At 35.8% G+C, this 27040-nt stretch overlaps 1 protein-coding gene across 1 annotated transcript in view; it reads left to right on the forward strand.

Annotated features, from left to right (window-relative positions):
• Positions 1-10336, forward strand: part of plpp3.S (phospholipid phosphatase 3 S homeolog) — a 40311-nt gene extending 29975 nt beyond the window's left edge. Inside the window, 2 exon segments of the mRNA NM_001094026.1 lie at positions 1436-1612; positions 8726-10336. Of these exon segments, the coding sequence (NP_001087495.1) occupies positions 1436-1612; positions 8726-8836 (288 nt within the window). The 3' untranslated portion in view covers positions 8837-10336.
• The last annotated feature ends 16704 nt before the right edge of the window (positions 10337-27040 follow it).

A 27040-nucleotide genomic window follows, 5' to 3' on the forward strand; every position in this document is an offset into this window, starting at 1 on the left:
TTGCATATTCTCCCCCCCCCAGCTATTTGGTCTACAGTATGATCTATAAATAAAAAGCTAAAATTGTTTGATCTGGCATATTTTTCTGGGTTTGTTCCTGCATATTGTACACACACATCTGGACATGTATGTAACAACCTTAAAATATATGTCAAAACCTCTCCCATTCAACAGCCAGCCCAATGCCTTTAACGTCCTTCCCACATTTCAGGAAGGGAGCAATCTTTCGGTGGATTCTGTCAATTCCTTTGCAACACTCGTCTCTGCCTGGTTGTCCATAGTCATGTTTGATTTGTGGGACAAAAGTATTCAGCTTTCCTGTGCCTCATCTCTTTGTTTCCACCGGTTCCCACAGGAACCTGGGAAGTGGGTTAGGCCCAAAGTTCAACGGAAACAGCAGCAAGATAACATAGAGCAGACAATGACAGTATAATGTTATTTTATGTTCCCCTGTCAGTACTAATTTCTATAGCACTGTATGGTTATACCATTTTAATTGTATAGTGAGAAAGGTGGATTTATCTGCTATACTCACTGCTGCTGTCAGGTTAAAAAACATATCTTTGCTCTTCTTCTCTTTGCCAGTACCTTAGCATGTGTCCTTGTAGATAGACATTCATTTCTCATTTTATCTTTACATTTTTCTTGAAAATTATTGTTTTAAAGGAATGTGTTTGGGTTTCAGCGCAATTATGTCATCACCCAGTTGTGTGAATAAATACAAATCAGCATACCAAGCTGCGCTGTGCAGACTATACTATGCCAATAGTGATTAACAACCCTAGCGATTAACCCTTTTCCCTTTGTATATATGCTCACTAGTGTTCTCGTGTAGTACTGCATGTAGTAGTTGGTTCAGCTCATCCCTTTTGGTTCCTACCCACTATGATGAAGATCAGTGCAGAAAAAATATGTATTGATCTGTGTTTATTGTCTGGCTGTGCTATGTGAGTACAGAACCACAAAAACGATTTGAACCAATAACAACATGTAATGTCATATGTTGGAAGGATTCTCATGGGTAATGTGCCATATCAGTCAAAAACAAACCCAAAAATCACACTTGTAGTCAAGGGCAAATCTTTTAATTTCCAACATAGACAAGATTGGGAAGACCTGTGAAAAAGTATTTCTCAAACTGACACAAAATACTACTAATGTGTGGGTCATTATAAATCCAGCTTTGAAACTCCCACTTTACAAGAAAAGATCATAGTTTTAAGGACTCACTCCTAGACAAATGCTTACTGTGGCAAATACGTAATGCAGCAGTCTCTTAATTCTGATTAAATTAATTGTGTTCCGCACTTACAAAGCACTTTGACGTGCAGTTAGCTTTGTTAGGAAACCATCAGAATTTACAGTACTTTTATATGTGTATATACAGTTGGTTTTCTTCGGTTAATCACCAAAATCCATCTATTGCACTTTTCAGCTTTATCTACAATCACGGTTTACCTGGAGAGGTGCTCGTCTGTTACGCCCCCTCCTGCAGTTCACCCTGCTCATGATGGCATTCTACACAGGACTGTCTCGGGTTTCTGACCACAAGCATCACCCCTCAGATGTGCTAGCAGGTTTCGTGCAAGGAGCCCTGGTTGCTTACTGTATAGTAAGTAAAATTATTTTCAATGTTGAGGAAATCATACAGGAAATTAAAAAGCCAACCTACGTGCCCATAAATATAGTAGCTTGTGAGAAATCTGCTCTCAGCTCAGCAAATGATACTGAAGGTTACATTATTTACTAGCCCGGTTTATTTGATATGGCTTGGGGAATTTTAATGAATTCTGAGGCATATACAACATGTCTGGACTATATCTACAGAGAACCACAAAATGTTATTATTTTGTGTAATGCTCAAATTCTTATTATATGTTATTTTCACATTATTGTCATCATATATAGTTTTTTTCATCAATAACCTGTATTATATATACAGATGTGAAATATATTATCCGGAGTGCTTGGGAGCTCTTCGGAAACCATCAGAGCTGGGGCTTTCCGAAAAGGTTTTTTTTGTAATTTGGTTATTATATGTATTATAATCATGGATAAAATTTAGGTTGAAATGAGTTAACCTTAAAGGGATACTGTCATGGGGAAAAATTTTTTTTTTCAAAATGAATCAGTTAATAGGGCTGCTCCAGCAGAATTCTGCACTGAAATCCATTTCTCAAAAGAGCAACCAGATTTTTTTATATTCAATTTTGAAATCTGACCTGGGGCTAGACATATTGTCAATTTCCCAGCTGCCCCAAGTCATGTGACTTGTGCTCTGATAAACTTCAATCACTCTTTACTACTGTACTGCAAGTTGGAGTGATATCACCCCCCTCCCTTTTCCCCTCAGCAGCCAAACAAAAGAACAATGGGAAGGTAACCAGATAGCAGCTCCCTAACACAAGATAACAGCTGCCTGGTAGATCTAAGAACAACACTCAATAGTAAAAACCCATGTCTCACTGAGACACATTCAGTTACATTGAGAAGGAAAAACAGCAGCCTACCAGAAAGCATTTCTCTCCTAAAGTGCAGGCACAAGTCACATGACCAGGGGCAGCTGGGAAATTGACAAAATGTCTAGCCCCATGTTAGATTTCAAAATTGAATATAAAAAAATCTGTTTGGTCTTTTGAGAATTTTGCAGAATTCTGCTGGAGTAGCACTATTAACTGGTGCGTTTTGAAAAAAACATGTTTTCCGATGACAGGATCCCTTTAAGTACTGCATATTTTGGATGTAGCATATTTACACTACTTTGATCTCTTTGCTATACTGTATATAGTACCTACTCCCGCCCAACAGCTTCTTCCCATTGCCTATTCCACTACTTCATGGAATATGCAACTTTTTTATGAATGGACAACTGTAGATGGGGTTTAGTTTTGGAACTTCAGCCCCCCCCCCCACACTATTACAAAACAGTCAGCAAGTAAAACACGCATGGCTATATCAAGTTGCAGCTGGATGCCACATGACTACTGCAGGGAATTTCTGCATTAGATAGGGTAGCTTTAGTACCACAGGCATTTGCTTACTCTTCCACTGGACCCCCTACATTTCTGTAAACAGCTAAATTTGCTTGTACTTGTGACTTTTTTAATCAGAGAGAAAGACAATGAATAATTAACAAAAGTATGAACAAAGGAAAAATTTGCCATTTTTAAAATAAGTTATTATGTTAAACCTGGATAACTATTACTGTTTCTTTAAAGGAGAAGGAAAGTTTAAAACTAAGTAATCCTTATCAGAAAGGTCCACCTAAATATACCAGTAAACCCTCAACGTATTGCTGTTCTGAGTCCTCTGTCAAACCGAAACACTGCATTTCTTCCTCTGAGCCCAGTGCTATAAGTCAGCAGGGAGAGACTCAGGCAGGAAGTGATGTCACACCAAGCTAATACTGCAGCTGCTATCCTAAACAATCAGAGAGCTTCTAGAGCTTTTTACTCAGGTTTGGAAAAACATTCTACAGAATAAATATAGCATTTTAGCTTGCACTATTGCAGCTTATCTATTGGCAATAAAATGCCTCCATAGCCTTCCTTCTCCTTTAAAGGAACAGTTCAGTGTGAAAATAAAAACTGTGTAAATAGATAGGCTGTACAAAATAAAAAAATATTTCTAATATAGTTAGTTAGCCATAAATGTAATGTATAAAGGCTGGAGTGACTGGATGTGTAACATAATAGCCAGAACACAACTTCCTGCTTTTCAGCTCTATAACTCTGAGTTAGTCAGTGACTTGAAGGGGGGCCACATGGTACATTTCTGTTCAGTGAGTTTGCAATTGATCCTTAACATACAGGTCAGATTCAAAAGCGACAGATATGACCCATGTGCCCCCCCCTCAAGTCTCTCATTGGTTACTGCCTGGTAACCAGGGTAACAAGTCAGTGGTGTTCTGGTTATTATGTTACACACCCAGTCACTCCAGCCTTTATATATCACATTTTTGGCTAACTAACAATATTAGAAACATTTTTTATTTTGCACAGCCTATCTATTTACCCAGTTTTTATTTTTACACTGAACAACTAGGGTTTTTGTGGTGATGGAAACATTTTACCCACATTCTCTAACTGCATAGTGTGTTTAAACCAGATAATGCCTGCTTTGCGTTACAACTTTAGTCATTTTGCCAAGAAAAAAGTGAATCCTGTGTTAACCTACACAGAACAGAAAGACATGCACCGTGTTGGAAGATCAGATGCAAATCATTTGTCAGTAGAAGGGTATGCCTGTGTCTGGTCAAGTGTAGAAAGATGAGTTTATTCATACTAACAAGTGTGAGGTACATGGCAGGGACACATGAGGTTTGCAACTGGATGATGTTCCTCTGATGCAGTGCAGTTTAAAAGGAAACAGCTGGCTGACAAAATCATAAACTTCCAGTTTGAATTATTTTCACACCAAAGAAAACCCATAATATGGATGTGTGTTTGTATGTGTGTGCAGTTTTATCTTAACAAGCACAAACCATTCCCTGTCTGCATAGCTACTATATATATATATATATATATATATATATATATATATATATATATATAAAAGAGGATATTGAGGCCAACGCCTCGTTTTCTTTAGACTCGAATGGAATAGCACTCGTAAAGTTTACAGGAACACCATAAAATATATAAATATACTTTATATGAATGTTAGGGTGGAATATTCTTTTCACACAATAACTATATGTTTATCCTTTACTGTGTGTTTAATCTAGACAATATGGAAAAGAAATTCTACTATATACTGTACGTGTATATTTTTACATACATACATGCTTTATATGCAGTGCTCTGCATATTTACAGAACAGAAATATTGTTTTAGATTCCATTTTAATTAAGTGGCATATAGTATTGGCAGCAGAAAATGAGAATATAATTTCATGTTAATAATTTACAACACTAAAGAAAATATCAAGTATATTACCATATACCATTTAAAAGGCATGCAAGCTGAGTTTTCACTTGTAAATGAACTATTTACATCAATACAACTAAAATTACACATTTAATCACGTATTCAGGTAGATATGTGAATTAATTTGGAATACAGTAAAGGCACTTTTGGTTGGGACACAAGACAGTCCTCAGTTAACAATATTCTGTAATGTTTCTGTCTAGCATTGTTTGGAACTGTATGTAATGCATCAAACTTGACCTTTGTGAGATGGAACACTGCACAATTCATGTTTTAATGAATGTGGTTAGAAACAGTCCTCTTCTTCACAGTGACTAGGAGCCGTTTAAGAGCCTCTTTGCTTTTCTCAATCTGCCATTAATGCAGTCTACGCAAATGTTCAGAATGAAGATGAATGATCTAATTCTTTGAAGCATTTGCTCTGTCCTGATCGTATACGATCTTGGCAGCCAAATGCAGCAAAAATATCTTAGTGCTTCAGCTATTATATAATTATGGGAGAAGCCCCCTATCTTTGTACAATCCAGGCATTAAATGAAATCCTTGGACCAGTAAATGTCATAGACATATTAAGACCAACCCAGGAAATGAACCAGTTCTGAAAATAACCTCATTCTGTCCATAAGCTAATGCACTGCCCAATTATCAGCATCTTCTGTAATTATTCTGTAGGCTTCCTTTTTATGCATGCATTGTGGGCAGTGAACATAGTGGTCGCATCCCTTCAATAAAGGACTGTATACTTTATGAAACACAGTTCATACATTATAATTGTTTTGTTAACTGAATTTCACCTACTTCCCGGCTTAGTTTACATTACATTTTTGCTACATGCTGCAGTAAATAGACATTTTAAAACATCACCTCTCAGTATTCCACCACTTTACTTTATATGGAAACATAGATCATTTGCAGCTGGTTCCCATTTACATACTTCTCATTGCCTGTAATTTAAGTAAAGATGAACTGCATTTACTCCCTGTGAATTTTAGCATAGCATAACTTGAACTGAACTTACTCATTTCCTTTACCTTTTTGCAGATAGAGATTAATGGACTCATCTATGCAATATTTAACACAAAGTTAGCTGATCCCCTGTATTTGCTGAAGTGAAATGGGAACACTAGCAACTGTTGCTTCTGTGACACAATACACACAAATCCATTACCGTGAGGTTTTTTTTTTTTTTGGTATAAGCAGAATTTAGCACACATCCCATATTAAATTTATATTTTTGCTAGTGATATAGTACCTAAACATCCGTAACAATACTCAAAGGTTGGCACACACAAAAAGATATTGTTAGCTATTTGGGCACATCTTGGCCAAACTGGGCGACACCTCCCTGCGTGTATAGGTTTAAATGACCCAGGATCACTCTCACCCTGTAGTCAGAGTCTGCTTTGAATCATACAGGTTCCAAACAGCCATGTTGGTAAATCCATTCTTTCTATGTATGCCATGATGGAGCAAATAGTTGAATTTTGAACCCACTGGATCAAATCATTTTGGCAACTACTGAATGAGCAGATGACGGCTTGTACTGACATATTTTGCTGGTCAAAATGAGCTGATCAACCATATCTACCTAGATTTATATTTACTTGACTGTAGGTCACTTGCATTGTCGTTTCCATTACCCATAGCTTCTGTAAAGCAACACATACTAATATGTAATTAGCCTTCTCTATACTAATTATAGTTGCATTATTATCAGGGTTGTACCCTGTGGAGTTCAGGATACAAAGGGGGACAGTAAGGCCCCCTGACTAATGAGCAATCTCCATGTTTGTTTGCAAAATCTTATGGTTATCGTCCCAAAATTTTTGGGGAACTGAAATTTTTTTGCTATGGGGCCCTGTTGCTGCAAGTTGTGCCCCTGGCAGTTACACTAAACAGACTGACATTTTACCTATCTGACATTAAACAAGTAATATGCAGTCAGAACATATGCAGTTACATTTGGATTTGCGAGCAGAGAACATTTCCAAAGAGTATGAACAATGCTCGTATTGTTTCTTGTTTTCACATTCAAGCAATTTAAAGACTCCCCGGGATGCCATGTATGTATCTATCCAGGCATAACAGTTCTTAAAAATTCATGCCTCTTTGCTCCAGAATAAAGAAAAGATGGAAAGTGTTTAATTACAATTAAAAAAAATAAGTCAAACTGAAACGCATTGCACATTCCTTACCTAGATCTGCTAAGTTTATTTTTTGGGTGGGGAACCATTTCTGCAGGAAATGAAACAAACCCAAGTAAGGAACTTTTCCCCAATTTACTGCCCTTTATTGTATGGCATAGTTCAAGCACTAGGAATATTTAACACACTGTCATAGCCTAGAGAGGTTATGTTTCATGATTCCTGCCAGTGTTTGTATAACCTCAAGCCATTTCAAACAGACGTACAGCTGCAGAGCAGAGGGAAAGTCCAATATATTAGTAACTTAACAATTTCAAGGCTGTCAGCCTTAAATACCGGGTGAACATTTACACTTTTCACCCATGAAAATCAACACTTAAAACAATTATAAAACACTACTGTGTGTCCCTCTCTGTTTAATTTGACTGCAGAAAGGGGTGTTGTAATAAGCGTTGCCTGTTGCTTGCTTTTGAAACTCAAGGCTTTGGGAGTTTTTTTGATTTAGGTTTTCTATACACAAAATGGGCTCATATCATTCATTAAGGTGGCACTACACAGAGCAGTGGGCGCAATTTCAACTTTATTTCCTGACTATTGTTTGCATGTGTTTATCCCTCATGAAGACACATTCTAGCATTTGTCCGTTCTTACAAAAAGTCTCCAGGACAAAACATCAGCAGTTTTATTTAAGAATTCAGTATGGCATTTGGCAAGGTTATGGAAGCAAAAACGCCTGCGTGTATCATAAACATTGCAAATTCAATGTACCTTTCTCAGAGACAATTCCTGAAACCTTTTTGAGAGACCATTCCTGATGTTTTTGTATAAAGGTATTCAGATAGATGTTTTTTAAAATTGAAAAAAATCCTGATCCCACACTTTGTTATTTTGTTTGCATGTTACAAAAAAATCATTAAAGCCGATGTTTTCTGTTCAGATGGCAGATTCTGCAAAACAACAGTGAATTATTGGCAATGTCACAATGATATTGAAATAATCACAATATTTTTTACATCAAGGATCCAGACTGGTGTCCCCACATGACACAGTGTATTGAAATAGATGATTCAGAAGTCTCAGACTAAGGAAGTTAGGTGGAGTTAGTAAAAGGTTATCCTTCACAAAACCCCTGTTCCGTTGAAACTATATTTCTACACTGAAATGCTGAATATCAACTGTTTCACATCCTGCAGACAGCTTCTGTAATTGGGCATTCAGGAAATGGTGGCTAAATATCTTTTCCTTCCATTGGCATTAGCCTACAAGTCATTATGACTGGAGCTGAACAATAAAAGCATTTTTAGCAGTTATAGTCTAATGACTTACTACAAGCATGATACTGTATACAGCATAGCTCTACTTGTGGGGGAATTCTACCAAAAGTTTAGTGCAAATCCTTATTATATTCTGATAAATCAGATTTCAGCTTTAGTCTTCTTTAAGGAAACAATAATTTATCTAACTCTTTTTAACACATTTACTTATTAGATTTGCTTAACATATGTAATGCAATTTCTTTTTATGAACAGAACTTTATACAGATTGTTTAATTTTAAATGGCATTTTCAATAAGGAAGAGCAATACATGTTTGTATTCTCTATAAGGACATTGGTTTTAAGCAGAATATTTACCCAATATTCTTGTTTTTGCAGGTGTTTTATGTATCAGATCTCTTCAAAACTCCAAAGAAGAGCTGCACTCCTACTATAGTCAAGAAGGAAATCCTCTCACCTGTGGATATCATTGAGAGAAATATTGTATAAAAACCACAACCCAATTGCAAATTAACTTCTGACAGTGAATACAACTACCTGCTGCTCTCAAATCTCATCAGACAGTAGAATGTAGGGAAAGACTTTTTTACCCAACCAGAAGAGCAAAAAGTCCACTATGAGGCCTTTCAATTGCAACTTTGCATGAGACAAGTGATGGTCAACTAAATGTAGATGCAAAGCAATGGGAAACCTGGGTTGGAATTCCGGATGTGCAATTGGTTTTTACATGTTCATGTTATAATGAACAGGTTTCGTTCATATGTTTATGAACACCACACGTTTTAATGTAAAGGGAGTCATCTTGGAATCTTCATTTCTTGGCTTATAGGAAAGCTCAAAACAAACAACAGCACTATATATATTTAGTAAAAAGTAGCACTGATTATGATCAGGATGCCATCCTTTGGAGTATCCTTATCCTTGATGTCATTGGCCTTTGCAATTCTGATTATTTGGCCAGTGTTATGTAGAGGTGGTTGACAATATCAGAGGGTTCTCTCTGTGCATTGTGTGCAAAGAAAATATAAAAGATCTGCATTTTGTAATAATCTATAATTATAGTTATAGCCAAGTCAGATATTTCCCTGAGGACGTTTACAACAAATGTCTGTCCTGTGAATTTTGACACTGAACTGAGCAGGAAGGAAAAAGACCTCCAAAAAGGATTATGCAACCTCGGGTTTTTAGGGTTCATTTAAAGCAAACTCAAGAGATCCCTTTGGTGGAAAACATTAATGGTCTGTCTTGCTTGAGATATTAGCACTATGAACTTTGGGGTCGATACCCAGTGAATATTAATGCAAAGGATTTGACATGGTCTGCTGGACAGAACATCCAAATTGCAAATTTTGTTTTCATCTGTGCAGTCTCTTCTTTCAATTAAGGGTTCTTTAAAGAAGCCATAGCATTTCATGAAATTAGAATCCATTTTTCATACTGTTTATTTTCTGCTCATGTAGAAACCACAATACCAGTTTTTAACTAAATACACACATTTTAAAGGGCTACGTTGAGAAGGGATTAAAAACAGTATATTCTGACCATTTGCACATCCTTTTACTGGAGAATCCGTCCAATCATTTCAAGTATAGCAAGCTATGATTTTTTTATATATAAATATTATATAAATATTGTACAAAGCATTAAAATTTAACTATGTAAAATATTATTTCTGAAAACAATTTTAGATATATCCACTATGATCATAAACTGTGTCTTGACCTGTGTTATGTTGCTGCTTAAAGCACCAGTTTAATTTTTGTATAGTCAACTAAAATATTGTAGATCTGTGGTAGTAATTTCACTAAAAACTACAACTAGAGACAATTGTATAAATGGTATAAATTGTCAGTATTTTTGTAATGTTTCATTTTGTAAAAAAATAATATTATTCAAATACATTTGTAGAATGCAAATTTTAATTTTTTTGCAGAAATTGATGTACAATGATGCTTTTTTTAAAATAAAAGCTCATAATGTTTAATAGTTCTACATATTTTTGTGTGTTATTCTGTGCAAACACTTATATAATTTGTTCAGTTGCAAGATATTGGGCTAGTTGTCAGGGCCTCATTGCTAAAACTGGGATTCTCTGCCACACAAAACATATTGTTCAACCAATGTCTTGTATGCTCTTTGTGAAAACCTAACAATAACATTATCTGGATGGGAAACTTTCCTTGCATCAGTTCACACAAGTGGATGTTTTATCTTACAATTGTTGCCACAGTTGGGAAAAATAAGCTACATTTTGGAGGACATGTGTGTTGTGAGTTTCATGAGCAAAAACACATCATAACAAAAAAACCATGATAACATAATTCCACAGTCATTTTGGTTATCGTAGTTTCTTTGGTAATCTTATAACATGGTTATTTGCCGCCACAAAAGCTTTGTCAAATAATAAACCAAATCCACACCCTTATTTTCATGTTCAAATTTTAGAAAAAAATTCAGTTGCAAAATAAATGTGTTGTGTTCTGTGTTCACTATTTTATATCATTGGGTTGAAAAAAAGATCAAAGCACGTCAAGTTCAACCCCTCCAAATGAAATCCAGTACACATACACACACTAAGGGGGTTAGTTACTAAACTCCGAATGCAAAAATCACGAAAAATCTAAATTTTTTCGGAATTTATTAAACCCAGAGGATGGAAAAGTCTGAATCTGAAAATCCGGCATCTCAGACCTGTCGAGGTTGCATATAAGTCAATGGGAGAAGTCCCAATGATTTTTTGATGTGCACTGGGTTTCATGCAATACCCCGTAGTTTTCTGAGTTTTCGGGTGAAAATTCCGAAAAAATCGGGGAAATTTGTGAAAATCGGTTGAAAAAAAATCAGAAAATCAGATTTTTCCCGCAAATCACATTTTCAGGAAAATGTAATAATAAATAAACATAAAAAAACAGTGTGGATTTGATCGGAATTTGTAGCAGAAAATATTGAGATAAATTTGGACTTTGATAAATAACCCCCTAAAACTATATATATAAATCAATATCTATATAAATGGGATTATTTATCAAAAATATAATATATAAGGTTTTTTTTCTACTTAGAATAAACAAACAATTAGAAAAAACTCAAATGTTTGCTTATTGATTTTTTTTAATTTACGGGGGAAATGTAATAACATTTGCAAAACTTTGCAAATAAAAATTCTCCTTTCGCAATGTAATATTCTTCATTAGGCTTTTATTGCGAATCTTAATTGCACATTGCGAATTAACACCTGCACCAGAGTTTTGTTAAATATGTACCAAAAATAGTTTACGATTGCATAAATTTAACAACATACACTGCGCAAAAACAAGGAAACATATTACATTCCCCCATACAAACTCTAAAATCTTGAATTAAAAAAAAAGGGCTTGCATTTTGCCTAGGGCAACTCCCATTGATCTACATCACCTTGCCAGCTTTTAGATGCTGATTTTTTACATTTGAGTTTTCAAGGTTGTTTTGATTAATAAATACCACACATTCAAGTTCTTGAAAATAAAATTAGAATTTGAGTTTTTGTGGCGAAAAATTAGAATTGTGGCAAAAATTCTAATTTGAATCTGGATAAATCACCCCCTAATTGTAGATTACAAATCAGCTATCTTTTTTCTTGGCAACCCCATTACTTCAGTCAATCTCTGAATAATTGAAGTCACTCATAATAATAACTTGACATAGTTGAGAAGCCGTCTCTGTTTGTAAAAGTAGCTGGGATTTATTATCATCACTTATACAAGGTGGTTTGTAGCATACACCAATGATAATTTTCTATGTGACTTTTTGCCCACTCAATATCTCAAGCCAAAGGGATTCCACTCCCTGGTTATTTATTTGATTCTACTGAACATATAGGGCCTTATTTATCAAAATCTGAATTTTTCTGACTATTTTAATGAGTTTTTTTCCCGAATCGTAAGGTTTTTTTTCAGAATTTTTGCCCGAAAAGTATGAAATAGGGGTATTTCTGGGCTAATTAAAGCAGAGACCACAGAAACTTCCAAATAGGATAGGAACCTCTCACATTGAATTATATACAACTTTGGCTGGTCTGAGATGCCGGATTTTCGGATTCTGGCCTTTTGCAGCCTCTGGGTTTAATAAATCCCCCCCAAAATTTTTTTTTTTGGCCGATCCTTGATTTGTTGCATCCCTAGTTACATCAAGCTACTTTAAAGCTATATAATGAAAACTATACCAACATTTTTTTATCTTTTTGCCATATGTATTCAGTTTTATCCTAGCGTCTCTAATTTTTTTTAAAAGAATCTCAGATTTATTTTTAAAGCAAACCCATGCAGACAATATAAATATGTTTTTTAACCACGGAAGACTACGAAGTACATCATTCTTTGTTTGGGTGAGGTGTAAAACAACGGATTCCATGAATGTTTATGTTGACCTTTTGTTTATATAAAATGTATTACATTCTGAGTTTATTACAATTATCTTGCACAGTCAATTCTCTCTCACAGTCAATTTCCCTTTCTCTGAACCATCAGAGAAATAAGCATAGCTACACAATCCCTTTATTTGTAGAAAGTTGTGTGTTACATCAGTTTAAAACCAACTAATAATAAGCATACTTGAGTTTTGGGACCATAATTAAGACATGGGTAGGTGTATCATATTCTCTACTGCTGCAGAGGTTATGCACATATCAGATTCTATGCCTGTCAGGAGAAATCTCACCCACTTGTGGTAGAACTGTTTTGTTAATCAACTGGATTCACTGGCACAATTGGGTGGAAAATGTACTCATGTTTGACCGGTTTGCAATGTGATCATCCAAATATATATGACAGTTGTAAAACTCATTATGTATGAACTGTACAATCCTGCTCAATTGTTGTTTTCCTAAATCAGTCTGAATTGATGTGGTATTAATTGTAACAGCACTCTCAAAAAACCATACACTAAACATGATGCATTGGCTTTAAACTCTTGCTTCCAACATGACTCATCAACATCTTTCCCACTGTTCAGCTTACATCTCTTTTTTTCGACATCCCATGATTCTTACCACTTACCTCATTTTATGTCCTTTTCACTGACACGTGTATGTTCTCATCGTTGCCTCCTACCCCATTTTTCTTTGACATTTTTTAATATTCTTACCTTCATTTTTCTCACAATGTTTGTTTAAACTGATATCAAGGATTGCTTTAACATACAAACAAAACTGTCCCCTGGAATGCCTCCCAGGTCTATTATATTTCCATTGTTTTTCTTTTTCACTTTACATTTAGGTGGGATCTGCGCCAACATTTACACACTCAAGCACACTTTTCTCAAACACATTTCGTTGATATGCTCATATTCTCTCTCAGCCTTTAAAACAGTCACTTCAGACTGCTGTTCTTGGGGTCACTTTTAGGCCCCTCTGTCCTACTTTAAAGACATTTGCCCTTATCTGACTTACTCTTGATTTATTTTTACTCAGTTTTGTTGAGTTTCAGTTGTTGAGTACTCAGTTTCTTGAAAAGTATACATAAAAAACGACATGAATACACAATGTATCAGCTGCAGATCAAGCATAGCATATGAGCATGTTTAGAAATATGTACACTTTCACTGTTGGAATATTGGCTTCAGAATATTTGGCTGAAGCTTCATGTTTAAAAATGCCTCTGATGTAAGGCTTATTTACTCTGGCTCTCCATTCATGCCTTCCTTATATACTTCTTAGTTCCTCAACCTATAAACAAATTATAACACTGGGCACATTGCCAAAATATGACCAGTATTCATTACCTTAATCTTATTTAAAAACATGTTTGTCTTTGATATACACAATGATATTCACCATTTTCCTCTCAAACAGCATTCAAATAACTAATTATATATATTTGCATCACTATACCCTAAAATTGCTGCATTAAGACCACTCGTCTTGCGACACTAGGCTATTCGACTTTCTCCTGGAGGGAGCTCCCAATGCGGGAGGCCATGTTATGGGCAGATTTATGCACATAATCTTGATGAACTTGAACATTTTGATTTTGAACATGTATATACAGTATATACGTACCGTGTTAAAGAGATTCATAGCATAGGCCCACGCCCAGATGTCCTGTCTATCAACTTAAGCTTTAACATCCCTTAAAAAAGAATATAATAAAACTATCACCATCATGTCACAGCTTGTCTAGCCTAGCAGTCGTGCCCTGTGCTGTGTTGGCAACTGTTCTGCAATATTTAAAAGCAGAGGGCACTTGACCATCAAATTCATATATAATAGCTTTTGCTCAATATTGTGTGAGGCAACAACTGCTTTTCCATTGTTGAGCCATGGTACAGTCAGTAAGGTCAGTCCTGAGAGTGGGTGCTTGAATGATGCAGGACACACTTTGGGGTTATTTACTAAACTCCGAATGCAAAAATCACGAAAACATTTTATTTATATAAAATCAGACTTTTAAAAAATCACACATTTTTCAGAATTTATTAAACCCTGAGGATGGAAAAGTCAGAATCTGAAAACCCGGCATCTCAGACCTGTCGAGGTTGCATATTAGTCAATGATAGAAGGTCCCAATGATTTTTCAATGTGTGCTGGGTTTCGTGCAATACTGGGTTTTCGGAGGTTTCGGGTGAAAATTTCCGAAAAAATCATGAAATTTGTGAAAATCGGATGAAATAATCCGAAAAATCGTGAAAATCTGATTTTTTCCCGCAAAGCAAATTTTTGGGAACTTTTTATAATAAATAAGCATAAAAAAACCTGAGCAAATTTTATCGGAGTTTGTAGCAGAAAATATTGAGATAAATTCTGACTTTAATAAATAACCCCCTTTATGTACATACTGTACACACACACACTTTGGGCCAGATTTATCAAGGGTTGACATTAGAGTTCATGGGAGTTTGTAAAAACTCCCATAAACTCCTATGAACGCGACATTCGAAAAAAGACCAAATTTATCTAAAAATTAAAATTTTTCAAACTTGGGTGAATGGAATCAACCAGCTATCTCGAATCGAATTTGAATCTAATTGGAATCGAAAAAAAATTCAAGTTTTTTCTCCAAAAAAACCTTGATTTTCAGGAAGGCTGCAAACAACACCAAATTGATCCCAGGATGTCCCCCGTAGGCTAAAACAGCAATTCAATAGGTTTTAAAGGACAAGGAACAGCAATTTACAATTGGGGTGCCAAAAGTTAGGCACCCCCAAGTGACCCACCGGACCGGTGCTCCCATCATCCGAAAACCACACCAGCACGGGGTTTTTTAGCTAGCACCACGTAGAGATCCTCTGCCTGCTTCATTGGTTTTCAAATTTCCTGGGGCATACGCATTCGCAGTAGAGCGAAATAGTCGGCTTTTTCGTTAAAGTCCAATTTTCTGTTCTACTGCACATGCGCAACTGAGAGAAGACCTGAAGAAGCAGGATGAGGATCTCTCCATGTTGGTCGCTAGAAGAACCCCGGGGCCAGTGCGGTAAAAGTCACTTGGGGGTGCCTAACTTTTGGCACCTCCAAGTGTAAAATGCTATTCCTTCTCCTTTAAGTTGTGAATTCGAATTTTTAAAGGGCCAGTACGTGATAAATTTCAAAAAATTTTATTTGAATTTTTTTAAAAACTCGAATAGAATTTTATGTATTCCCTATTCGAATGGCACTAAAAAAAGTTGAAAATTAGAATTCGAAATTCGATTTCAAAAATTCGAATTTGCACTTCGACCCTAGATAAATCTGCCTCTTACTGTAGGTAGATGATTCTTAAAGAAAAAAACAAAAAGTGTAATTTGGATTTTGCAAGCATAAATTAGCAATTTTCGTATGGGCCTTAATCCATAGTGAAGTCAGCTTCCCATTGCAAGTGGAAGTCGTCCAGGGTAACATAAGCCTACAAATATTAGTCAGGACATACAGTATATACACACACAGTTAAATAACAAAGATAGTCAATACTATTAGTTTTAGTCGAGCAAGAATGTTATTAAGGGACACTTCAAATTGCTTAATTAAATGTAAACTTGGCAAACTGGAATCACATTCTTCATATTATACTAACCATCAGTTGTAAATATATCAAAAGTTGAAAAACACACAATTTTGCTGTAACCATTTATGTCAGAATATGCTCACTGGGTAATGGCATTAGGCCTATTCAGGCAGTTGCTTATAGTCCAAAATTATCAGGGGGTTTATTGCAATGGAGCAGGGGTGAAGCTGTGGAGTGATGGGGTGTAGTTGGGTAAAACAGGGGCATAGCTGAACAGTGTGATAGGGTCACTGTGGGGGAAGAGCATCAATTTGGAGCAGGAGAAGGGGCACAGCCCAGGACCAAAGTATGAATGAATCCACCCCTGCTCCTGATTTAGTGACAGATAATTATTAACTTGCTTTTAACTCTCTAATTTATTAATCAGGACACAGAGCATTCTGCTATGAGGGTCATACTAGTAACACTATCCCTTGTCTGCTTTAATATAACCCTTTTATTAATCAGATTGTGGAGAAAGTTCAGGGACATTGGGGTATCTTATGTACTGCCTATCCCAAAATGGCGGATTTTTATAATTTTTCTCCTTTACTAGGCCAGGCAAAATTGGCATGTTTTTTTTAACTAACAGTTATTATTATTACCAGAATTTCAGGGTTAAAGCAGACATTCGCTAAACAGTCCACCAATATGGAGTAAGTTAGTGCCTATGGAACCTAGAATTTCTTGGAGGTCCTGGCTATGGATAATACCAGAAATCTTTTTCACTCAATTCAGCAGAGCAAATTGGGCTCAGTGGTGCTCACTGCACCAGTTGTAAATTTGCAATGATGCTTGCATTTATTTACAAACCCTGTTGTGCTTCCAATTTGAGTGAATGATAAAAGGCTGCTACGAGAGAAGATCATTTTAAACTCCAATGACTGAGACGGCTAAGAGACCAATGTACTCTTACTATTAAATTTCTTTTAGATAACTGCAAAAGGAAAATATAAAATGAAGTGGCCCTTAGACAAATTAGGGAAGACAGTAGGAGCAATGTTCAGACTCATTATTTATGGTGTAAACTGGTACTGTTCAGATATTTGTGGACTGAAATGTGTGTACCTTCAAGGTAAGATTGAATTTCTTTAAGTCCATGAAAACTGGACCTCTCTTTGTTTTGGTTGGTTTGGCTGGAACAAGCTGTATACATATCACATACATGCTCCTAATGAGTGTTTGCTTTGCAGTATCGCCTGTGTTAGGAACTGCAATTAAACCACAGTACTGCTTGGAAAATGTTCTTTTCCACGAGGAAACAAATCTGAATTCCTACTGAATTACCCAGCAGTAATGTAGTATTATTGGGAATACATGTTTATATATATATATATATATATATATATATATATATATATATATATATATATATATATATATATATATAAAATATATATTACAAACAATATTCAATCATAGTATCCAAACAGCAAGTTTCTGCACTCATAGCTCTTGTGATGCAACAAAAATAGTATTGATTTCATCGTTTCGGCTCTTAGACATGAGCCGTCATCAGGAAGTGCCTTGGTCAATATAATATTGACGTTTCGGCCCGCATTGGGGCCTTTATCAAGGATGATAAAGGCCCCAATGCGGGCCGAAACGTTGGAGGCACTGTGATGTAATAAATAAATTTGTGACTTTTGAAAAATGTATATAGATCCCACTGGTGTCTAATAAAAGGGCAGCCAAGTATGGAGGTTTACTTTGAAAGCAGCAAGTTAAGTTGCAGGTAAAACCAAGTCCCTTTGTAAAATGTATAATGAAGCAATAGAATTCTTAATGAATCAGATAAAATTGAGCATAGGACTGGCCAGATATGGGATGACTTTGACGTAGTTGGCCATCTTAAATATATTGCAATATATGGACAAACAATCCCTGTTTTGTTTAAAGGGTAAGGCATTTTTCAGTAGCAGTATGCACAAAATGTCGCTGTCTTAAATATATTGATAATGGGTTGAGTGCAGAGGACTCTTGTATTTGACTATATATATATATGATGACGGCCCTGTGGGGGTTGAAACGCGTTGATCTGATGTGGGTTTAATAAAGAAACCTTTTAAATTTCAAACTTTATGATGGAGCTGTGAGTGCTTTCATTTGCTGGACTTTATATATATATATATATATATATATATATATATATATATATATATATATATATATATATATATTTGTACGAGAAGCGACACTCGCAGGATAATTTTAGATGCAAACAGAATGTGTTTATTCCACTCACAGTTTTTTTGCCTGTAATCTCCTGACGAAGATCCCTGTGAGGGATCGAAATGTTGAGGGGAATAAACACATTCTGTTTGCATCTAAAATGATCCCGTGAGTGTCGCTTCTTGTACAAATATTGCATTTCCCTAGCTGGCACCCGAGTCCTTACTAAGTAAATGGAGTGCACCTTTGAAACTGATGCATATAAGTCAATGAGAGAGGTCCCAATAATTTTATGTGCGCTGTGTTTCGTGCAATACCCCGAAGATTTCTGAGTTTTTGGGAAAAAAGTACAAAATATGTTTTCGAGTGAAAAATCTTAAAAAAAAAACTGTGAAATTCGGATTTTTTCCGGTAAATTTTTGGGAAAATCTAATAATAAATACGCCAAAAAAAACCCTGTGCGGATTAGATCAGAGTTTGTGGCTGGAAATGTTGAGATAAATTCGGCTTTGATAAATAATCCCCTAAATATTTGTTACAATTACCCATAACTATGGCATATTCAAACTCAAGCTTTGTAAGGTAGCAACAGTATTAGAAAGCAGCTTTATATTCTTTCAAATACCGATATAAATTAAATCTCTTTTTAGAGCTGCATTAATGTGTGAGTGCTATATAAACAAAGGATAATAATAATCCCAAAGTATAACAAAGAACTGCACTCCTCAGGATTTAACATCAATGTTTGCAACAAAGGGAAAATAAATCCAAAGCTTTGTGTTGTTTTTTTTCCCCTTTATGTGCATTAGAAGTCGCTGTAGATATTTAATCCTGAGGTGTAGAATGCTGTGTTGATACTTGTATGCTGTATATAGTTTGCCTAGTAGGTGCTTTTGTGATTTGTGGTGTATAGGTGGTATTTGTAAGTAGGTATGTTAGGGAGCACCAGTGCTGTACAATGCATAAAAGTACTATTTATCTAAAAGTATACATGGGGAAGACAAATTACACAAGGAATATATACAGAATCATATCAAAACAAAGATTTTAAGTGCTATGGGGTAAGAGACACAGTGGGAAGGAGGTCCCTGCCCCGTAGTGTAATGTAGAATAACATTGTAAAACAATACTTAAATGCTTAACGTCCATTTGTGTTTTGAAAAGTGATTAATACCATATCATGAATCACAAAAGAGCCACAGCAGGATCAGTGTTCCACCCTCTAAAAGACAAGAGGTATAGAGAACAATTTGACACCCTCTGGTTGACTTGGTTTGGTTTTAAATGGCTGTGGGAAATTCGCTAGTATGTTCAGGCCTTTTTGTTGGTATTATGCAAAAGGGTGGAAAACATTAGAAAGGTTAACTAAAGCAGGGAGAACTTTAAAGACATTAGACATTATTCCTTGCCCCAGTGGAGCTTATGATCTAAGTTCCCTATCGTGTTCACTAGGGTAAGTTTTATCAGGAGCCAATTAATCTTCCTGTATGTTTGTGGTGTGTAGAAAGAAAATGGAGTACCCAGAGGAAAACCACACATGTACAGGCAGAATGAAAACTTATTGCACATAGTTCCATGGTCATTGAACATAGAACCCCAGCAGTAATACTACCCATTGCACCATTGTGCTGCCCAGTTATATAAATACTTGTGAAAAGATTGAAGGCACAATATTGAGCCTATCATATACTCACTCGCTTCGAATCACTGATCAAAGCACATCCAGGAGGATAGTCAATTTAATAACAATTTGGCTTTATTAAGGCATATATTTAGATTACATTGCAACAGTGAAGGTGCAAAACTAATGTGTTTTGTGCCTACATACCTGGTACTTCATCAGAGTCTGCCTAGTATGTAGGCACGAAACGCCTCTTTAATATATATATATATATATTAAAGAGGTGTTTCGTGCCTACATACTACATACAGACTCTGATGAAGTATATATATATATATATATATATATATATATATATATATATATATATTAAAGACATGGGTCAAAGGGGTCAACATTTCTTGTTTCTTTATATTTCTAGAAATATTTTCAGCAAATATATGTTGATAATATTTTTCCATGTACTGTATCTATCACTAGAAATGAGTTTTATGGTCTATAATAACAGTATAATATGATTAGCTTATACGGGTCTGTTACTCTTCACTTACCTATACGCACTCTTTATTGGTGTTTTACTGGCACTTCTCTGGTGTTTCATACAAGTAGTGCCAGATTCCATTTGCTACTTAGGCTCAGAGTGGAGTTATTGTAGACTGATGCATGTTCTGTACATTTATTAAGGATTTGGGTGGCAGATCCATAAAAGAAGTGAGAGAACGAAAGAATAAATAAGCAGAACTGTAAGTGTAACACTGCTTTTAGAATGGTGCAATGGAAAAGGTTAGGAACTATTTATCCACACCATCTTACCATTTAGCATTATAACATAAACCTGGCAATTTAACTTTAACAGTTGTGTGTAGGAAAGTTCACCATCTGCAACACAGCTTTACTAGATCTCTATTAGAAAATTACAGATGTGCAAGACTGCAGGGCAAATGCTTTTCATTCCGGCTATGAGTGCTGTCTTACACACTATTTGCCAGGTATACTTAGGATGTACAGTATTCTGTCTTTTCAGAGCAGTACAAAGACACTACTATTTAAAATATTACACATCCAAAATGATATTTTGATATTGATATCTTTTTGGTGGACACTGAGCAAAATAATGGTTTTGTGCTGACCAACACCATTACTAAGTAACATGTTTCCTGGAAAACATAACGATCACTTATTCTTTGTGTTTTATTTTATGATGAACACAATTCAGGTAAACAGTATATTTGATTTAAGCTGACTGAGCATTTTACCTCTTTTCTTCATTGACAATCTAATGGATGTAAGTCAGTAACCAATACTGTGAGAATAGTTCTGAAACTGACTTTACACTGATTCCTTCTTGCAGGTCCAGTTTCTGACCTCAACGGTTTATGAATCCTTTAGGAATACATCTGTGAAAGACCTTGCACATTGATTTCAAACCTTTCAGAATTTAGAACATTCCATTTTATCCCACAAAGGACCGAAGGGCTATAAAATAATAAAATCTGTGATGCTAGTTAGTTTCTATTTTATAAAACTACAAAAGATTCCACTTTTGTGGAGACTGAAATTAGATGATGTTGGTGTTTATTATAATTTTTAATACTATGATTTCTTTTAGATGAAGAACCAGTTGTTTTCTCATAGGGTTTCTGCAATTTTTGTTACATTATAAACAGTGAGAATAAAAACTAGATTAGACCTCTGCTTACTAGAGCTTGAATTTATATAATAATTGCAGGGTTAAAATCCGGGGTGCTTTTACAACCTTCTAGGTAGCCATCTTTGACTTCCATTAAGGACAGATTTATCAAGGGTCGAAGTGAATTCGAGGGAATTTTCGAAGTAAAAAAATTTGAAATTCAAAGTAATTTTTTTGGATACTTTGACCATCGAATAGGATACTTCAACTTCGAATTGACTTAAAATTTGTTTCGAAGTAAAAATAGTTTGAATAGTCGAATATTCGATAATTGAAATACTGTCTCTTTAAAAAAACTTCGACTTCAATACTTTGACAAATTAAACCTGCCGAAGTGCTATGTTAGCCTACTGGGGACCTTCTAATGCATTTTTCTAAGTGTTCACACATCGAAGTAAAATCATACGATCGTACGCTAAAATCGTTCGATTTGAACGATTTAACCGTTTGATCGAACGTTTTTACTTTGATTTGTTCGATTGCCAAATTCGGTGAAAAATCCTTCGACATTGATATTCGAAGTTGAATTTTTTTAATTCGATGGTCGAATTTCGAAGTATTTTTTACTTCGAAATTCGACCCTCTTAATGTTCTTTTGGAAATTATTTTTATTTTTGCTTAGGAAATTATATTTGTTTAGAATGTACTATAGGAAAGAAAATGAGAAAGGAACTAACACAAACTACATAAACAAAAAGGAGTTAAATGTTAGTGATTTAAATGTGGAATATATCTTTGTACAGTGAGTATGAAATCTGGGAAAGTTGGCAGCATATACTTGCAACATCTTATACACCCTGTTAGTGTCGACCTGATGAAAGCAGAGTTCCTAGTGAATTGCTTAATGGATTTTTTTTATTGACATTATCTTAACAGGGTTTCATTTAAAGTGCTTTGCATTTTTCTTTGAAATAATTGAAGTGCTTTATGGAAACAATTAGTCATAATATTGGCCGATATTGCATCAATTACGGGATGTAAGTGAAAAGAACAATGGATTGCATATTTTATTTTAGCACTTCCTCTTCATCAATGGACTGTGCTTGTTTCTTTTTGTCCTGCATGGACAAACTCTAATTGCATTAATAAATATGAAACAACAATAATGTCCCCACTATCTCATAATTAATATAGTACTCACCCCAGATAATAGAATGCTAAAAAACTGAGATTAGCATCTTTAAGATGCCAATGATATAACCTTGTTGATATTAATTGTGTTAGAGCCTATAACAGACTGAGTTGAATTTGGTCTTTTATAGGATTTACTGTAATTGTACAGTGATCAGCCGCAGATTAGTCTACTGCAGCTACAGGTATATAAGGAATTTTATTAAGGCAATTACAACTATTGCTGTTTAGTTGATAATCATTACAGAATTCTCAACATTTATTTTAAGCATATGCAAACATTTGCTTGATGATTATGTTTTTTGAGCAATATTTATTTATACTTACAAGATCATACATCTGAATATAACAAATAGTAATTATACATAATATATGCATTATATAGCCAAATAACCTGGTGCTTTTTTGCATGGTTTGGGCTAGAGTCCCTGTCTCCATAAAAAGCAAACCATACCATTCTAGACAATGAATTGTTTCTTATTTTATGGCAATAATTTGGGGTAGCTTCTTTCTCTGTTTTGACACAATAATGCCCTGATGCACAAAATGAGGTCTGTACAGCAAGTTTGCTGAAATTAAGTGGAAAAACTTGACTGAACAGAGCCTTAACTTCATACCATATGAACAACTTTCATATGGGATCAGGTCGACACTAACAGGGTATATAAGATGTGGCTAGTATATGCTGTGAGCTCGATGACCCCTGACCTCCATGCACAACCTCAGTAATGCTCTTATAGCTGACTGCAATCCCACCAACAATGTTCTAGAAATTTATAGGGGTTACAGCAACAAAAGGGATTTTTACAAGGGTCTGATACAAAATATGTTTTGTGACTTATTCATTAGTGTAATACAACATTTATGTAGGTTTGATTCCAGTCAATGCACTATCCGCCTGGAGTTTGTATGCTGCTGCCTTTCTTGTATGACTCATTTTGGGTACTCCCTTTCATCCTATGCACACAGAAATACAGGAAATACATGTTGTTATAAATTGTCCGAATACTCTCTAAAGTAGTTTCAAAATAATAAAGTATTCTTTTCCCTCTGATATAGAAGGCAAAAAGAATATATATATATATATATATATATATATATATATATATATACACACACATATATATATATTTGCAAGAAGAGCAACACTCACAGGGCAGTTTTCAATGCAGGCAAACTGTGTTTATTCCACTCAACGTTTCGATCCCCCACAGGGATCGTCGTCAGGAGATTACAAACAAACAACCAGAGACCCATTCCAATCCCAGAATTTTAAACCCACTGGCCGTATATTGGCGCCCAAATCTGTTGCTAAGCAACCACCATACACTGTGAGGAAGTGTGGGGGTCAGCGTTACATAGTATGGGAAGTGAGAAAGTAGTGCAGAACATCAAGTGTGCTATTAAGTGTAGCAGAACAAGGTAGTTGAAAGAGGAAAGGTATTAGGTAAGTAGCGAGTGAGATAATTGCCTCTGTATCAGAATAAAGCTATTACCTCGGATCTGAGCCATAGGCCAATCAAAAACGCTACAGTATCTGCAATGTCCAATCGGAGGACAGTCTAGAGGAGGGTGTGAGCCTCTGCGCTCTGGAACTTCTGTACGCTGGTCTAATAGCATATAACGCTGTCGCAGCCTGACTTGACAGGTAAAGCCATGTTGGCTAAGAGCGTTTGGCCAGCATATAGTTTTTCTGTAACGCTCGGATCTCCAAGCTTCTCGAGCTGCCAAAGCAGAATCTGCAGGGGCCTTATGAATGCCATGTTTGTAGCTAATAGTTAGCTGCTGTGCTCACCAAAGCACTTCATATAAAGCTTGTTAGCAGGCAAAGTTAGCCTGTCCGACCTATATGAAAGACGGGTACTTCCGTCACTACCCACATAGTACCGTGTCATGGACGCCCCCGCTGGCACCCATCCAATAGCTTCTGACATGTAGGGGGTGGGGACAGAGACAATGCACTATTGCATAGGGAATCGTGATGGATCTTTAAAGGAGAAGGAAAGGTTAAAACTAAGTAAGCTTTATCAGAAAGGTCCATCTAAATATACCAGTAAACCCCCAATGTAGTGCTGCTCTGAGTCTCCTGTCAAAAGAAATACAGCATTTCTTTCCTTCTATTGTGTACACATGGGCTTCTGTATCAGACTTCCTGCCTTCAGCTTAAACCTCATTGCCCTGGGCGTGAGCATGCTCAGTTTGCTCCTCTTCCCCCCCCTCCCTTCTCTACTGTAATCTGAGCCCAGAGCAGGGAGAGACTCAGGCAGGAAGTGATGTCACACCATGTTAATACTGCAGCTCCTATTCTAAACAAACAGAGAGTTTCTAGAGCTTTTTACTCAGGTATGGTAAAACATTCTACAGAATAAATTTAGCATTCTAGCTTGCATTATTGAGGCTAATCTATTGGCAATAAAATGCCTCCATAGCTTTCCTTCTCCTTTAAACTGGACACTCTAACACCCAGGGGCCTCAATGAGTTTTTGCCACTGGGTTGTTTTATTTAGGTCTTCTGTGGTTAAGTTCTGTTGTCCACTGCAGTGCTCCCATTGACTCTCCATTATTCAGCATATGAAGCTACTACTCTAATTGCTGGACTGTAAATACCCCTTTGTGTTCAATTCTATATGTGTACATGACTGTCTTGCAGGTTCTGAGGTGGACCATTCAATTTTATGTATGGTTTTTCATTTCATGGCAAACCCACACTATTGTTTTTAGACTCATCTGGTTTAGGACACACGTAAGAGGCTCCTGATGTTTACCCGGGCCACACAGGCATTGATCCTAATCCATGGTAGGCCCTGTGTGTGGGCACCATTGGGTAATACAGCTATAACACCTGTTATGGTAGTTGGCGTCATTATAAATATTCCTGAGGCTATGGGTCATAGGTCTATTACTACTCCCATGGCTAAAGGAGAGTTATGTGTGTATTGACATAATCCGATGCCCACCTCGGGCTCGACCACCTCTACTGTAACAGGCATCTTGATGCCACAGTCGCCCAGCCACCTTGCGACCCCTAAAATGGGGGCTTTCTGGTGCTCAAGTTGTCCTTTATAAGGGTAACAACATTCAGGGCCCAGTGTTAAAACCAGTGTGTTTCTTTTATTCTCACTGTGTGTCATCACTATGATGTCAGCAATGTGTGTGGGCTCTATTTTCACTTAGCCTCACTTTGGCTATAAATTACAATTTCTGTCACTGCACTGTGTTTCCTTGAGATAGGTCCTTGTGTGGGAACGAAACGTTGGATTAATAAACTCTCTTATTTTACCTCCAAGTTGTCTTTTCTACAAATCCTGAGAGTGCCATCACCTTTTGCTTGTGATAATTTTGTTTGCATGAGCACCCAGGTATCTTCTACTATCAGGGTGTTCGGCCCATACATGCTGTGTTTTTTTATATATATATATATATATATATATATATATATATATATATATATATATATATATATATATATATATATATATATATATATATATATATATATATATACTGTATATATATATATATATATATATTATATATATATATATATAATAATATTAAATAGCATTAATTAATAAAACTGAAACTATGATAGCCCTGATGCATTTATAATTTAGTATTAAACCTGGATACACCTGTCTCCATTCATTTATTAACATACACCGAGAAAAGGGGAATCTTGAAAAATAAGTTATAGCATTGAAATTTTAACATTATAATAAAGGACCCTAAGGAAGAGAGCGGTGTAGATTTTATTCCCCGTTCAATATAAGTTTCAATAATAGTACCTGACAAGATGGTATGCTGACCCTTTTAAATTTCAATCCATTTACCAACAACCACCAACAATAAGGACACCCAGATTGAGATATAACAGGCAACAGCTTTATTAACAGAACTGTTAATGAAGATTACATTTTACTAAATAGCAATATTAGAATAACAATAATCTAACATAGATGAACATTATACAACCCCCACATACAATGTGTGTGGGAGGTATATAATAGATGTTACTCATCCCCTGCTCTACCAGTAAAGGTGGGTAATTCCTTTCCTGCCCCCGGGGATCCTGCGATTCACAGTGCACA

Source organism: Xenopus laevis, chromosome 4S (genome assembly GCF_017654675.1).
Source record: "Xenopus laevis strain J_2021 chromosome 4S, Xenopus_laevis_v10.1, whole genome shotgun sequence".
In the NCBI taxonomy this organism is placed as follows: Eukaryota; Metazoa; Chordata; class Amphibia; order Anura; family Pipidae; genus Xenopus; species Xenopus laevis.